The sequence below is a fragment of the Caenorhabditis remanei genome, chromosome X, assembly GCF_010183535.1.
Source record: "Caenorhabditis remanei strain PX506 chromosome X, whole genome shotgun sequence".
Lineage (NCBI taxonomy): Eukaryota > Metazoa > Nematoda > Chromadorea > Rhabditida > Rhabditidae > Caenorhabditis > Caenorhabditis remanei.
In genome coordinates, this window is record NC_071333.1 from 9,488,299 (window position 1) to 9,503,811 (window position 15,513).

Genomic DNA, 15,513 nt, shown 5'->3' on the forward strand with positions numbered 1-15,513 from the left:
GTCGAGATAAATTGCAGTAACCTAGGTCATCAAGCCTACTCCGCCTGAAGAGGTGGATGAAGAATAGAGGGGGACGGATAGAAGAAAGCGAGGGGTCATATCTGATGACCTTGTATGTTTTAGGCATCCGTGCGTACTGTCCAGCCATCGGTGAGACGAAGAAGATGAAGAAGAATGCGATCTTGCTACCGGCCGCGTACGGTCCGATATTGCGAGTGTGCGAGAGAGGTAGAGAGGTATGGTATGAGCGGTAGAATAGATAGAGAGCGCCGCTGACCCCGCCCCAGTCCTTCCGCGCGTTGCGGACTGTGCGTATGGGTGTTGTTCGTTTGAGTAGACCTCCTATACCTGATGCCCTGTTTTTCATTTGTGCCAAGAACTTATCAGTCATTCCTCACTTTTTTTCAGGACCCACGATGCTAATTTCATCACCGTTATACCTCTCGACAGCCGCCGTCTTTTCGATAGTGGGGCTATCATTTGTGGTCTTTGCCGTAGTCACTGACAACTGGATTGAAGTTCAGGTAGATATTTATCAAATTGGATAATGTGGAACTATTTGAAATTACATTTTTATGTGGCCAAATAACAAAATGTTCATGATAAGCAGAGTTAATACTGTTTGCTAATCTGTTTTAATCATTGTTTTGATTTTTGGCATTTATGAAATAAATGCCTGCTCAGTTTCAATCTAGTAGATTTTTCGATTAAACTGGTTTATCTATGAATTCAGTCTTGTAGCCATCTCTCGGATAATATTCCGTCAATTTCGAAATCGATGAATTCAGGAGGCAGTTTCTTCAATAGACGTTTTTAATTAGGTCTTTCAAAAATCATATTTTTTCGATTCATTCATAGGCATTAACAACAGTAGAATAAAATACTCAGAATGAAGTAGTTTTACAAATTTGATTAAAATTCATTTTTTGATCTATTTTTTTTGAATATCTTCCATTGTTCGCTAATTTGGTTCTTTGAAACAGTTGGGATAAATTTCATTTTCCATTCTCATACAGTTACTGTGATTGACAGTTGTCTATATTTTTTTCAGTTTCCATTTTCTTCTTCCTCAAATTCCTGTTCTGTAACTTTCAATCATTTCGTCATTTTTTTGTCCGTTAAATTGGAATTCAACAATTCAACGTCTTTTTTCTTTCCTTTTCGGATTGTCTGTTTTCAATTCGCTTTTTGACAAACAGACAACACTTTCCCTTTTTCGCGCATCTCGAAACCGCGGTTACATCACAAAAACTTCAATTCACACTTCAGAAACAAAAACAAAAAAAAGAAGCTAAGCTCTTCTCATTTTTGCTCCTCTTCACTTCTCTTCCCGATTTTGTCCTGTTCGCATCTGCCGCCCCACTATCTATCCCATCCTCAATACTTTTATTTGTTGACAACACAACACCGGTGCGATGCTCGAGAGCTTCAAAAGGGAAACCGGCTTGGCGGGGTCCTTGCACACGAAATAGTGATGGTTCTGAGAGGAGACGGATTGTATTGCCATCCAAGGCAGTAACCCTTTTTGGTCTCTTTGCTCTCTTCTTATTTCCTTGATTGGTCATCTTCCTCCTTACCTCCCATTAAGGAAGGTTGAGGGAAGGCGAGGGCAAAGGCATTTTGAAGAAGGACAAGGTCAGAAACGCACATCGCAAAAGAATAGGGCAAGTAACAATAAAATGGCTGCTACCGCCAGGATATACAACAGGAAGACGTTTTTTGTCTCCTGCCGACTGTGTGACTTTGAGGACTTTGAGGACTTTAGAATGGTTGAACCGAACTACATCAAATCGTTTGTGTCCGTATTAGAAATTAAGTATTAGGGAACGGAACATGATTCATGCGACGGATGTAACATGATTGGAAGAACATCATTTAGAACATTTCTGTTTTACGATCTAATCGTTATTACAGGTGAATCGGAGAGAAATCCTCAATTCGTTCAAACGAGAGCCTGAATTGGGATTGCGTCTACAGAATGCATTGGGACACAACATTATCTACTTCTCCCGCAACTTTGGTCTTTTCAATCTCTGCTTCCCTGATACCGTTCCACAAGGTTTGCTTTTGCCATTGCTGTTAGTCGTTAGCCTTGGATAATCCTATGTATACGACAAAAGAAGTTTCTCAAAAAAGTGCTAATCGTCTTTGGCGACCTTACCAGTCATGTCGTACCAAAACAAGTGAATGAAGTGCCTTTGTGTGTGTGTGTGGGTTGACTCAATTTTGTTACCAGTTACTTGTTGCTAGAAAACAACCAAGGTCAAAACCAATAAAATTGATTGTCGAAGGCGAAGGTGTCACGAATTGGCAAGAATTAGAATAGAAGTAGTGAATTGAGAGATCAAAAATCTTTTTTTTACAGATATCGGAAGCTTCATCAAGGCTGGATCAATCTGCATATGGAATAATGATTTCATGGTTCCTGAATCCAAAAAGGAACATTTCTCGAATAACGAAATCTACCGTCATTATGCCGCTAAGGCCACCATCGTCGGTTACCTCATTGGTAATTTCTTTTCAATACATATATTAGAATAGTTGGGCATCTAGTGCAAATCTTCTAGTATTATCCTATCAAGAAACACATTTGGGCAACGCATTAGTCATCGATTATATCCTCTTATTAGCTTTTTGTTGTAAATATCAGAATAACCTGTACAATAGAGTACAACGAGGTGTCACGATCCGAGTTGACCAAATATTGACATTAATACACATTTTGATTTGTTCAGGTATTGTTTTCGTCGTGTTGAGCTTCATTATGGGACTCATTGGATGCTGGAACAGATCGAAAAAGTTCATCATGGGCACAGGAATTCTTATGATCTTGGCAGGTATTGAAACCCTCAATTGATCTTTTGATCTGAATAATGGAACTTTGTTTCAGCACTTTCCATGTCGATCGCTATGCTTCTCTGGCATTACGTTGCTTACAGTGAGAGATACACTCTTAATGTTGAACCATACTACCAATCTTGGGAGCCAGTAAGTAGTTTTTCATACTCTGAAAAATAGCACGACCAAATGTTGTTCTTATTGAAAACATAAGTGTGGTTCAAATCCAAAACACTTGAAACTTTCTGGTCGCATCACGCAATAATTTTCGAATTGTCTTGTTTGATTCACTTTTCTTGCGAAATATGAAAAAAACGGGGGAAAATTACGTAGGCATGCCATCCAGGACACGATGAGCGTAGAATCACTTGAGTATGTGGATGTTTACAATGCAGGATGGACTCTCTTTTTCGCATCATGTCGACACTTCTATCAAGTGTTGGAAAGATGAGTGAAAGTCCGGACACAATCATCTGGCTACTTTTTCGAATTTCAATTTTTGAAAGGGAACAGCGAGAAAGTTGAGAGATATGAAATGGTCTAGGAATTTTGAGACATGATATGAGGAAGGCGCTGCATTGAAATCATAATTTCGAGTAATAGAGAAAATTCTAGACCTTCTGAATCACAAGTGTTTCACTACTTGATGCCATTCAGCTGAACCAATGACTAGTTAACTGCGAGCAAGAAGCTTGGCAGGCTTTAATTTTTCACATCAAATTCTGAAAAGAAATTAGCAAATAATAAGTATAAAACTTATTTTTATGTTGAATTCCACACAGTGTTGGAACACGTTTTTCTGTTGAAATACTGAACTGACGATAGCTCTCATCATATGAAAGTGCACATTCTGATATTTAAACTTAAGGATTTTATTTTCTTCGACTATAATCATCATCTAAATTTTCAGGTTCTCAAATTGACATCTCGCCACAACTACGGATGGTCATACATTGTCTCATGGATCGGAATTGGCAGCATCGTTCTTGCCAGTATCTTCTTTTTCTTCGCATATTTGGCAGTAAAGGTAATAATATACCGGTGGCAAATATTCGGCAACAAAGAATGCCTTATCTATCTCGGATGCATCTTTCGGTTTCTATGGAATGTTCGGAATACCCTTCTGTATAAAACTGTTGTCCTTGAATTTCTCGCGGAGGTAGTGACGACTACAATCCGTTTTTGCTTATTTATAACTGTTTGTGGCGAATTATTACGAATTTCCGAAAACAGACGCTTTGTCGTAAGCATCAGGGGGCATCATGCATGACTATGAAATCTTTTGACAATCTATAGTGCGGAAACATAGTTCAGAATTGTTGTGAAGATTTTTGTGACGATATAGATTTATTTGTCGCAAGTAGCAAAACTGTCAAGAAGATTATCCTATTTGGGAAAGGGAGAAAAAAGAAACAATTCTTAATTATCAAACAACATCTTTGTTTGTTGGTATTTCAATCTGCGGTTGTATCATCAATTAGAATCGACAAAATAGTAAATGTACCTCCGCCAGGCACTAGATATTTGTTAATTCGTTGCAAAATTGGGTCATCCTCATCGGAATAGGCCTTTGAAGATTGAGAAAATTGTTATGGGGTGGTTTCAAAGAAAATGAATAATAACCTACACGATAATTTCAGAAAGAGGAAGAGAATGCTTTGACAGCTAAACACGGCGCCTACATGATGCCAAACTACTACGACAAGGGAGCTGGAGCCATTGTACCATACAACTACAACACATATGCTGGTTACGGAAACTACCCATATTACAATCAGTACAATACCGCTGGCTACTACGGATATATGACATATGGACGCTAAAGAGTGTTCTTCACTATGCAAAGAAGCTCTTTAAGTTCCAAAACTTTTAAATTGTACTCAAGAAACGACGAGGTCCACAGAAATATAATCAACACAAGAATTTGCATTTCACTTCTCATTACTTATTTCTTTGAAAATTTCAAGTTAATTTCCTATTCTCTATTTTCCCTTGCCAACCTAAAATTGTTGCCGTGTTTTCTCACAGTTGTCACACAGTTCCCCCCATCATTACTTAAATCGCTCCTCTCAAACATCATAGTGTCTTATTCCCTTCCAGATTCTTTTTGTTCCGCTGGCATTTCATATTGCTCTCATTCTTCTTTTGTCTTCTGCCCACCATCACCTTCTCTACTGCCGTCAGTAAAACTTTCTAGTTTGAAAATCACGAGTATGAGTGGAAGATACCCCCAATGGTGCTCTCATTCCCACTTGTTCTTTTTTCACAACGCCATCTTCCTTTTTGTTCAGTTTGCCAGCAACAAATGAATTGAAACAAAGTTTAAGATATCATCGATACTCGTTTATGCACACACCTCAGTTCACCTAATTCATTTTGTTTTGTCATATTTTGAATGTTGTGAATAACAGTTCATATCAACAAAAAGCTTAATAATAATTCATTTACTTCAATAAATGTTTATATACTGAATTGTTGTGATTTGACAATGAGGAATAAAACATACACAAAACAAAGTAGGTTTACTGAACTTTCACTCTGATCACCTTACCAACAGAGCACTAAAAGTGTTTTTGATAAAGTTTTTAAGTTTTTAAAATCCAAGTTTGCAGGATGCATATCTTTTTTACGGCCCTTATATCGAAGGTAGTAGGTTTCAATTTCAATGCGCATCTCTAGCATTTTTATCACAAAAAAATGAAGAATTTTTCAACATCTCATTACCGGTTGTTAGTACCGATCTGTGTGTCAGTAAGTTGCTTAACCTCCGCTCGCCATTGTGTTTACCCTCTCGTTTGCGTTCACGATGTGTCGCAGTGTTTCTTGGCAAACTCTCGACTTCTTTCCGCTCACCGGTAGGGGAAGACGCTTGCAGAAGAAGGAAATCTCGCAGAAACAGCAGCGGCAGCCCAGCGAGTCTTCAAGCCTTCATCGGACGTACTGTTTGCTTTCAACTGGCACACCACCACACACACACATCGCGCCCCGCAGCAGCATTCACTACAAACCTCGCCTGATTGCTAACCACCACTTAGCCTTCCCCCTTCCTCACTCAAACTTGACTCGACACATTTGGCTCCCCCTCATGTTCATCGGTAAAAAGATTGAGTAATAATGGATCGTAATGTCAACTCGCCACGTTTACTGGCCGACCAACTACGGAGGTTTATTCAGAATCCTGATTCGACTCCATCAGGTAAATATTGAAAACACGATTGGCATGCAATTAATAATCCTCAATTCTTTATAGAGTACGTTTCAGGGAGCGGAATTTCTTTATCTGATGCAGGTTTTGTATTATTATCTCTAAAAGACCAAATACTTGCAGACTCAATAAAGTAAGTCGATTAACTATTTTATTTTAAAAACAAAAGCGTTCTGAAGAATTTTCAAAACCATTGGAAAAATTGAGGAACATATTCCGATTTCTAGAATTTTCAGTTTTGTTTATCTGTTTGAAAGTCTCTTTGAAAATCAGAGAAATTCTTTAATTTTTTATAGTTTTCTGAATAATTAGTCATTTTTCTACGTGCCTGTTTTTTGAATTTGTACAATAATTATAATGGATGTTCAACAAACGGACATTTTTAAACATATCGTCTGAAAAATCAAGCTCTTTCCGAAATATTTTAATGAACCTGAAACGCACTGATAACTATAGTTTTCTTTCAAAAACTCAGAGCCAGTTTTAATGACACACATTACCCATCTTTTTTTTGTTTCAAAAGAAGAATTCATTCAATTCCTCTGTAACTTCCCGCATAACTTTGTGCACCCTCTTGGCCATTATTTAACTCCGACTGAGAAGTAAATACAACAATGACCGGTTCTAGAAACGTTGCCCTCCCGTTTTGCCTACCACACTGATAGCTGACTGAGCCACAATATTTGCTCCTGTCTGACGTGTGCTTCCGACATGACATTGGAATCTTTTTGTTTCCAGGGCTCAACACTTCTCTCATGAGTTTGTATCAAAACCAATAAATGGAATCGAACTTCTTGGCAAAGTGGTTATTGTACTTCAAGGAATTGTTAACAGTGTTGAAGGTTCCGGATCAAAAATATCATATCTGTTGAATAGAAATTCCACAAATGCTAATCGCAAGAGAAAAGCAGCAGTTGCCGAAGCGGACTGTATTGAAAGTATCAAACTTTTATTGGAGAAATCTGTAAGTAGAGAAGGGTGGTGACCATGGCGTTCAACTAACGTTTTCACTTTGCATAGGAATCATCATGGAAGTCATTTCTCGAAACTTCAACTGGATTGGATGCCATAATGTATTCTATTCATTCGCCACAGCTGGACTCCAAATGTTACTCATTGGAGGTTGCCTATTTGTTGTTTGACAAATGAAAATATAGTTTTCTTTAGATTCTCCTTCTCCTACTTGAACAACCACAGGGATTCGTGATTCTTCTAAGGGCATTGACTGTTTTAGCAGCAAGAAATCGGGATTATCTAAGGTTTTCCATTTTTGTAGCACAATTGAAACATGGACTGCATACAAAAAAGTTACACATACAGGTAAACATTGCGACAGACGAATACATTTGAGTGATGACCTACGATTTCAGATTCTTGTTGCCCGACTTTTCAACAAGTTGATCGCAAGTGCTCCAACGCCTGTTCACAGAGCGTTGGTCAAATCGGAAGTTTCATTAGCTCAGTATAATCCCGACTTTGTGGAGAAAGTAGGCTAACTACTGTTATGTGTTCTCCTCTTTTAAACACATTTTGTTCCAGCTCATTGGCTACCCGAATTCCTCTTATGGCGGAATGGACACATTGATAGATGAATTGAACGCATGGAAGTCATTGAACCAATACGTTGGGGGATCTGGGAGTGTTGAACACAACCATATTTATGGAACGTCGGAAGTTGATGGAAGTAGTATATCTGAAAGGAGTCGAAGGCATACCCCAAGTTCTAAGATGGTGGTAAGAGTTCTATTTGATTTAAAGAAAATTGCCATAATAAATATTAGTTTTGGTTGACAAAAATATTAATTTTTTAAATAAGCGATATAATTTTTACAGCCTATCACATCTGTGGCCAAGAATGTTGAACGACAAAGATTCCGGAAGCAAGGTGCCGGTTCTGGTGGACGAGCGGCGGGAAGTAACTATTACTTTGAAGGAGGTGCTGGTCCACGCTTGACTTATGACAGAAGATCGCAAACACTATCACATGGTTCATATGCTGGTGAGAAAAAGAAGTAATGTAATGCGACTTACCGAAACTTTTCTTAAGAACCATCCTCTCCACTTCCACCATCGAGAATCGGATATGCGACTGAACGGAGAGAACCGTTTGGTGCTATGCGAAGAGCAAAGAGTGAGAGTGCAATGGTTTTCAGAGAAAAGTATGTGAAAGTACATTTTGAAAATTAGAATGACGTTCATTTTCAGCAGAGAAGAGTTTGAAAATGATTCTCCAGAGATGGCGCCAAGAGGACTGAAGAGATTTGGAAATAACAGTCAGAAAGAACAAGTTCACTACCACCCGATCCAGCAAGTCAAGACTTTATCCAGAAGTGTGCATGACTTGGCAATTCGAGATGATGACCCAGGAACTTTACTCCGTCCGGTTTCCGCAAGACCACCGTCATCTGCATCTAGGACACCATATCGAGCGGTTTCTCCGACACCAGTGTCTCCAATAATCAAACAAGATTCTGAAATTCCATCGAGGAGGTTATCGAGTGCATTGTCACCAAGGGCGAGGTTTGCAGATCCACCAATAGTAGAAGCACAACATCCACATGCTGGATTCTCGTACTTGTTCCCACAACAACCTGTTGTCAGCTCGGTTTACAACAAGAAAATCACTTCGCCAGAACCAAGGGATCCATCTGTAAGCTCATTTTCAAAATATCCTCAAAGCAACCACCAACTTTTACAGTCTTCTACTCTCAACCGCCCGGTATCTGCTCCGCTCTATGCGACAGCTGGAAATCATGAAGGAACAAGCAGACCTTTGTCTCCGCTGGAAATCCAGAACTCCATGTCGGGAACTCAACAAGATTTCGATATGCCGGTTGCCTACAGTAATGAAAATGGTCAAGTCGTGTATGTCCCTATCAACATTGAAGGTGGTATGGGTGCTGGTCCGAGAAGGATGAGCAAGAATTCTAAGTAAGAGATACTGAACTTACGGAGTGTATTATTAATAGAAATTATTTTAGATACGACTATACACCCAATGACTCCAGAAGCAATAGCAGGGCGAAACTCCGGAGTCCAAGCATTAACGGTACAATTGATATTTACCATTTAGTTCATTTCTATAAACTAGATCTCAAATATAGTTTTTGCAGGAGAAGATGTCCGCAACGCCCTAAGCCAGTTTGACTACCTTTATGATTACGAAGCCGACCAAAATCCCCAACAAAAAACTCGCGAAGCTACTTATCATCTATGAAATTAATTTTTTATTGTCATAATTTGCATGAAATTCTTTCCATAACTATTTGAAAACTTAACTGTGAAAACAAAATGCTCAATTATAGGATATTGACAAGGTAGACGTTTTACATTTTGCTCTAATGTATATTTTTGAATGAAGATAAATGATCATGTATTTTCTTCAAATGTTTCTTCTTTCTCCTTTTCATTTCTTCTTCCTTCTAATTTTGTTTGTACGGGTAAACTTCTAACAACTTGATTTGAGAGACATCAATGGGATAACCCTGAATCGATTTCGTGCAAGCGGACAAACAAGGCCATTGGAATTAGAAGACGCAGATTTGTCGCGTCGTCAACAATTCCCTCTTATCAAACAGTATCATGACCCCAGTCTGATTAATTAGGGCAACATTGTGGTAACATTTTTTATCTTGGATAGTTTAGACATTTGAAAACAATTGGCAGCATTGGTGAACATGAGAATTAGAAGGAAATGAGGAAAATTATAGTCAGTCAGTATAAATCATCAAAATCACAGAAAGAAAAAGAACACAATTGAAACCTAGACGACTAATAAAGGCATCAATAATTGTCAAGGTTCGAAAAAATTGTTTAGATATTTCTATAGATTTGTTGTGGTGGTGGTGATTGCTCATAGCTCCATGGCGGCCAGACAAAGTTGAAACAGCAACATTGTACTCGATGATGTTGAATTGGTCTAGCTGGTCTCATATCCGGATGGAATACTTGTGGTTGGTGAGTGATTGCACGTGTAGCTCCACCTCCGAATGAAGACTCGTGACCACCTCCTCCATGGGATTCATGATGCGATCGGTGATAACTGCTTGATCGATATCCTCCACCACCTGTAGCAGCTCCACTAACTGCTCCTCCAGGTGGTCCTCGGTATGGTTGAACGGCTCCATAATCTTCTCTATCGAAATCATCTACAAACCCATTTCGACCGTAATCCAAAACTCGACGATCTCTGGTAGAGTGATCTTTGAAACGAGAGGAGAATGATTTCGGACTATCACCCATTCTTCCATCGAATGATCTTCTTGGTGGGAAGTCTCTTGGTAAAGGCTCTCTTATTGGTTCTCGAATTGGTTCTCTTATTGGCTCCCTGACATCTCGATTGTATGGAATGTGAACTTCTTGGCTCACTGGTAGACGACGATCATCGAAACCGTATGGCTCAACTTCTCTTTGACGCATTGGTGGAGAAGAATGATAATCGTACGGTTGATCACGGCCATTGTCACGACGGATAGGAATCACAATTCCACCGTCATTTGGGTACTCATTTCTATATAATCCATCGTCATAACCACGGAATTCACGATTGTCCAATGATTTGCTTCTGCAAAATCAACATTTATAGATTCAGAAAAACGAGCACTAATTCTGAGAGGTGAGCAAGAAAAACATACCTGGATTTAGTATCAAGCCCTCTGTTATCATAAAATGGAGCCGGTTGAGAAAAGCGATCACCGTAATCTTGATCTACGTTAGTTTGAGATCTCGACCGAAGTGGTGGATATTCACGTCCATACGCATTGGCTCTGGCATCGATACCACCACGTGGAGTGAGTTGCTGTGATCGAGAATCACGGTAATTCATGGTTCGATTCGAGTAATCAGGATTCTCGCCGGGCGAGAAGCGACGATCGTAATTCATCGTCGGAGAGTAGCGTTGATGAACCAATTTGTTTTTGGAAGCGGAAAACAGTGATGGATATATCGCCTTTTTTCCCACAGAATAAGTCGGTCGTTCGGGGGGATATAGTGAGAAATGCGCAGTGTCTGCGTGCCGCCCAAAAACGCAAAACGTCTATACCGAAAAAATGGGGTGGGAGTTTGGGCTGATTCACGACAAAAACTGAGAAGAAGAAGACGGCGTCGGGGAGGGGACGGGCGTGGCGCTTCCCCGGTTTTTCTCAGCGAGAACCACCGCCAAAAATTGTTTCTTGATGGGCTACCACACCGTGTGTTTTCTCTAATTTTCTGTCCTTCACTGGATATTAGTAGACGAAGCAAATTGAGAATCAGCGGAAGAAATGTGAAACGAAATGGATTGTTGGTTAACACCTATCAGTGACAAGTAATTGTCATTAACTAGTTGATAGAGCGGCGGAAACCATCAAAGATTAACTACTTGAAACTTAATACGTCTGAAAATAACTTGTCTTTCATTCCGATTTCAAATTCAAATGAACAAGTGTCAATGATACCTGCGGACCTCAAAAAATGATATTTTCAGAAACTCATCGAGTCAAAAATATAATGCTTCTTATTTCACAGTTTTTGAAATCCACCAGTGGTCTTTTCTTCAAATTTGTAAATAAATGTTTTCATCATATCTCACACACACACACAAAATCATGACAAGTGTAAGAATTCATCAAAAAAGCTGTGATAATTGTCATGTTGAACGGAAGTAAATCTTATCAACTTCTTCTTCTGAACAGGTTTCACACTGATTAATTATTTTTCTATTGTCGGGAACCAAAAGACCGGTTACGGATGTGTAGATTTTTGTGTATGACAAGATGAAGATCTACATGCAAAAACACTTATGTACACAGGAAAAGTGCAAGAAGCTGTAACCTGATCCCTAAATCTTCATCTCACTTCATACAACCTCACTTTTTGGTTTTGCGATCCAATCCGAGAACCGTTTGCTTTTCATTGCGCGTGTGGACACGGGTCACTCGTACCGAACACATTTCCGTTTTTCTTCGCATGTCACGGAGAACGACGAGCTGTCAAAGCGGGTGGAAGACACGATGAGACGCGATAGGTGGATAGAGAAGCATTTTTTGACAAGCTCTTTTCTATCTTGGTAGACACTGCACACAGTTGGCTAGAACAGGCTCATACTCATCAGTCGGCCCCTACAATGCGGCTTTTTATTCCAATTATTTTAACTATTATATCTACAAAACATGTACATGGGTTTATATGGCTACCATTTGTAAGTTGTCTAATACTTAACAACGTTCAGCTCAAACAAGTTCCAGGCAAACCTTGGATCAATGTTTGAGACCCTAAAACAGACCGCGTTTCATGAGAAAATGGATTTCAACGAACCAGACAGCCAGTACTCGTTTCTAGAATTTGGTACTTCTACCATAACATTGTAACTTTTTGTTTAATCTATCAGGTTCAGGAAAAGATTTGTTCAATAACATTGGACAATATCTAACATCTGCAATCGGAAATGACGATAAAATGAAAATTGCGTCTAATTTGAGAGAGCTGTTCAACTTAACTACAACTACTGGTTACAAAACTTTACTGCTACTGATTTTAACATCAGTTTTTTTTTCAGAGGCCCCAAAGACTCCAAAAAGATTTCGACCAAAAATTATCCCAGTCGACAAGCCGGAATCAACAACACTTCCCACACCACGACCGCTTCCAACTGTCTTCACGTTTCCTTACACAACACCACATTTCACAACAAGTACTCCACCTCCAGAAATAACAACGACTTATGATCCCCGACCTCGATTTCGTTACACAACTACTACTGAACCAACAATAATCAAGTTTGTAAAAACAACAAAAGCTCCAATCACGACTACAGAAGAGGATTCGACTACTGAAGACGGTAAAATACCGGAGATTTAGTGATTAATCAATGTTATTCATTTTAGATATCATCAGATTCACAACAACTGAAAGAGTGCGATTTGCCACATTTTCTCCGAACATCCCAAAGACTACAACTACTATCGTCTATACCACCACAACTGCTCCGACCACCACTAGAACACCAACTACCACAACTACTACGACGACCAGTACCACTACACCATCTACGACTACTACAACTATGCCCACAACTACAACAACACAATTCACAACAACTCACCCGGTAACCGAGCCGCCAAAGTTATTCACAAAACCTCAGTATCAAATTTGGCCTACCACAACTCGTCCATTCGTGCAAACACCAGAGACATTGATAAGGTTTTGACACTTCCATTAGTTATACCTATTGATGACATTTTTTTTTAGCTCAACCGAACATTTTATCCGGCCATCATCTATTATTCGAAACAACATTTGGAAAAAAGTGACACCATCTGTGACTCCCGAATACACAACATCAGTATTTTGGACCACACCAATGCCAGTACCCACTGACCTTCCGATTCCGGAAGAACCATTCACAACTACCATGACAAATCCAACACCGCCTAGTGAATCCCAACTAGTATTCAGCTCAACGGCCGGAATCCCATTTATAATCAAAGTGCGTTTTTCAAATGAAAACAACATCCATGATCCAATTTCAGGCAAAAAAGTTCACACGACCACCAATTATGGAGAAAATCGCAGTGACTTCCACTCCGCAAGTTCACAAGTATGATACGTGTGGTAATCAAACTACTCAAAACAAATTATTCTTACACAATGAATTTTCAGTACCCGATCAGAGGTGCTCCATCAAACTGAAAAGCTTTGAAACTTCTGACCCACTGTTCCAGTATTGTTACAGTCACTCTACAATGATAGACAACTCAATTCAAGATCTTCTCAGAGTAACCCATTCTACGGCGCTTATTCATTAATGATTGAGAATTTCAGGACACTCAAACAGCGACATCCCTACCTCAACACATTTCTTGGCACAGTTCAGTGACTCCAGAAGTTGTTCAGTTAGTGCAAACTCTAATGTCACTTTATAGGCCTAGTCGATGTCTTGTGATTGGTTTGTTAATTATCAGTCTAAAACATTTACTATGGCAACTTTAGGAGTGTTCACTGGCCTGGGATTACTTGGAGTTGCAGAAAGAGTCGATTCTCGTGGAATAGTTGTTGCTCTTGAGCATCCTGCATATGCGGTGTTTTGGGATAAAATTGGACAGAAACATGCAAGGAAACTGACAGCTACTCAGATGTCCAGAATCCAAATGAGAACATCTGAGAGTATAGAAAAATCACTTCCAAGACTTGCGACCAATGAACCTAACACATTTGACTTTGTATTCCTTGATGACTTCAAAAGAGAAAACTATCTCGATGACTACGAACACGCAATCCGATTAATCCGCAGCGGAGGGTTATTAGTTATCAATCAGGTAATTAACACACTATTTTTCCTTTTTTTTATTAACAAAATATTTTGCAGGCTCTAAACGGCGGCGGTGTGATGTCTTCAATTGATTATATGACTAATGATGACAGAGTTATTCGAAATATGAACATTCGCATCAAACAGGACCCTAGGGTAAAAAGCAAAAAAGAAATAAAAACACTGAATTACAACAATTTTCATGATTTTTAATGAGAATACAACTTTTTACCACTGTTTTCCATTTTTACAGGTATCAGCTTCACTTCTACCGTATGGCGGCGGAACTTGGATTGTCACTAAAAATTAGTCGACTGCTTCTATTATTCATAATCAAATTTTTCAACCGCCACGTGTAAAGTGGTGTTCTTGTCTCACAAACTTCCGGTTACTTTCAATAAATCTTTTTTTTAATTCATTGATTGAAAAGTCATCAATGTTCCTTGTACGCATTTGACCATTAAAAACAGCACTTTGAAATGAATAATGGAAATATTTTATAATTATGACCAACCTATACCAGATTAACAAACTATAATGTAATACAAAGAATTTCTCAAATTGCGTGGTGGTTCTAACTTGTTCATAATCCAAACTCTGACACAATGATACATTTAGCGGCACTCAATGAAAACAATTTCAACTTTACAATTTTTAAAACTTGGCTCCAAAAACTCTAAATTCATTTCTGGCCAACTAATATTAACAACACAACGACTACCCACCATTCGAATTAAGATTCATTCTCACCTAATGGCATTATTTGAAACAGCGTATTAAAAAATGCATTCTTCATTCAGATACAAAATAACAATTGGGATAAAAGCGCAGGGCCACAAATATATCCAAATTATTATGGGACAATAGAAGCAACTCTACATCAGACATGTGACACATTTTCTTAGCATAAAAAATGCAAAGTTGCAATTTGAAGCTTAATGAGAACTATTGAAAAAATAACTTTAATGGTGAAAAGAAGTTTAATGATCAAAATAGACAGAGACAGAATTTTTAAAAGCGTGATGCGAAACAGGAAGAAAAAGGTAACTTTGCAGAAAATAAAATTAGCATCTGGTTCTGCAACGTTGTTAGAAACGTGAACAGGAAAATGATAGATACATTTTTGTTAGTTCAAATTCGAGTTTTTTTCCATCCTCACGCAGAAACATTCCTTTTGTTCTGT

General features: G+C 38.8%; 4 protein-coding genes across 4 annotated transcripts; 3 read left to right on the forward strand and 1 right to left on the reverse strand.

Annotated features, from left to right (window-relative positions):
- Positions 1–416: 416 nt before the first annotated feature.
- On the forward strand, positions 417–4,661 carry GCK72_023851 (uncharacterized protein; the record flags this gene model as incomplete). Its single annotated transcript, XM_003109664.2, has 7 exons — positions 417–524; positions 1,915–2,059; positions 2,366–2,509; positions 2,736–2,837; positions 2,891–2,988; positions 3,749–3,865; positions 4,479–4,661. 7 exons carry the CDS (start codon positions 417–419, stop codon positions 4,659–4,661), a joined length of 897 nt encoding a protein of 298 aa, XP_003109712.2.
- Positions 4,662–5,952: 1,291 nt separating this feature from the next.
- On the forward strand, positions 5,953–9,260 carry GCK72_023852 (uncharacterized protein; the record flags this gene model as incomplete). The annotated part of the gene is made up of 12 exons (XM_053735590.1): positions 5,953–6,002; positions 6,782–7,007; positions 7,064–7,165; positions 7,211–7,363; positions 7,414–7,530; positions 7,583–7,777; positions 7,877–8,042; positions 8,091–8,202; positions 8,249–8,693; positions 8,742–8,974; positions 9,025–9,092; positions 9,157–9,260. The coding sequence occupies 12 exons, from the start codon at positions 5,953–5,955 to the stop codon at positions 9,258–9,260; spliced, it is 1,971 nt and encodes a 656-aa protein (XP_053579156.1).
- Positions 9,261–9,856: 596 nt separating this feature from the next.
- Positions 9,857–10,925, reverse strand: GCK72_023853 (uncharacterized protein; the record flags this gene model as incomplete). Its single annotated transcript, XM_003109669.2, has 2 exons — positions 9,857–10,607; positions 10,678–10,925. The coding sequence occupies 2 exons, from the start codon at positions 10,923–10,925 to the stop codon at positions 9,857–9,859; spliced, it is 999 nt and encodes a 332-aa protein (XP_003109717.2).
- A 1,357-nt stretch (positions 10,926–12,282) lies between these two features.
- On the forward strand, positions 12,283–14,640 carry GCK72_023854 (uncharacterized protein; the record flags this gene model as incomplete). The annotated part of the gene is made up of 11 exons (XM_053735591.1): positions 12,283–12,367; positions 12,417–12,530; positions 12,579–12,860; positions 12,907–13,222; positions 13,271–13,508; positions 13,552–13,633; positions 13,682–13,797; positions 13,844–13,967; positions 14,012–14,337; positions 14,388–14,486; positions 14,584–14,640. The coding sequence occupies 11 exons, from the start codon at positions 12,283–12,285 to the stop codon at positions 14,638–14,640; spliced, it is 1,839 nt and encodes a 612-aa protein (XP_053579157.1).
- Between the last annotated feature and the right edge of the window lie 873 nt (positions 14,641–15,513).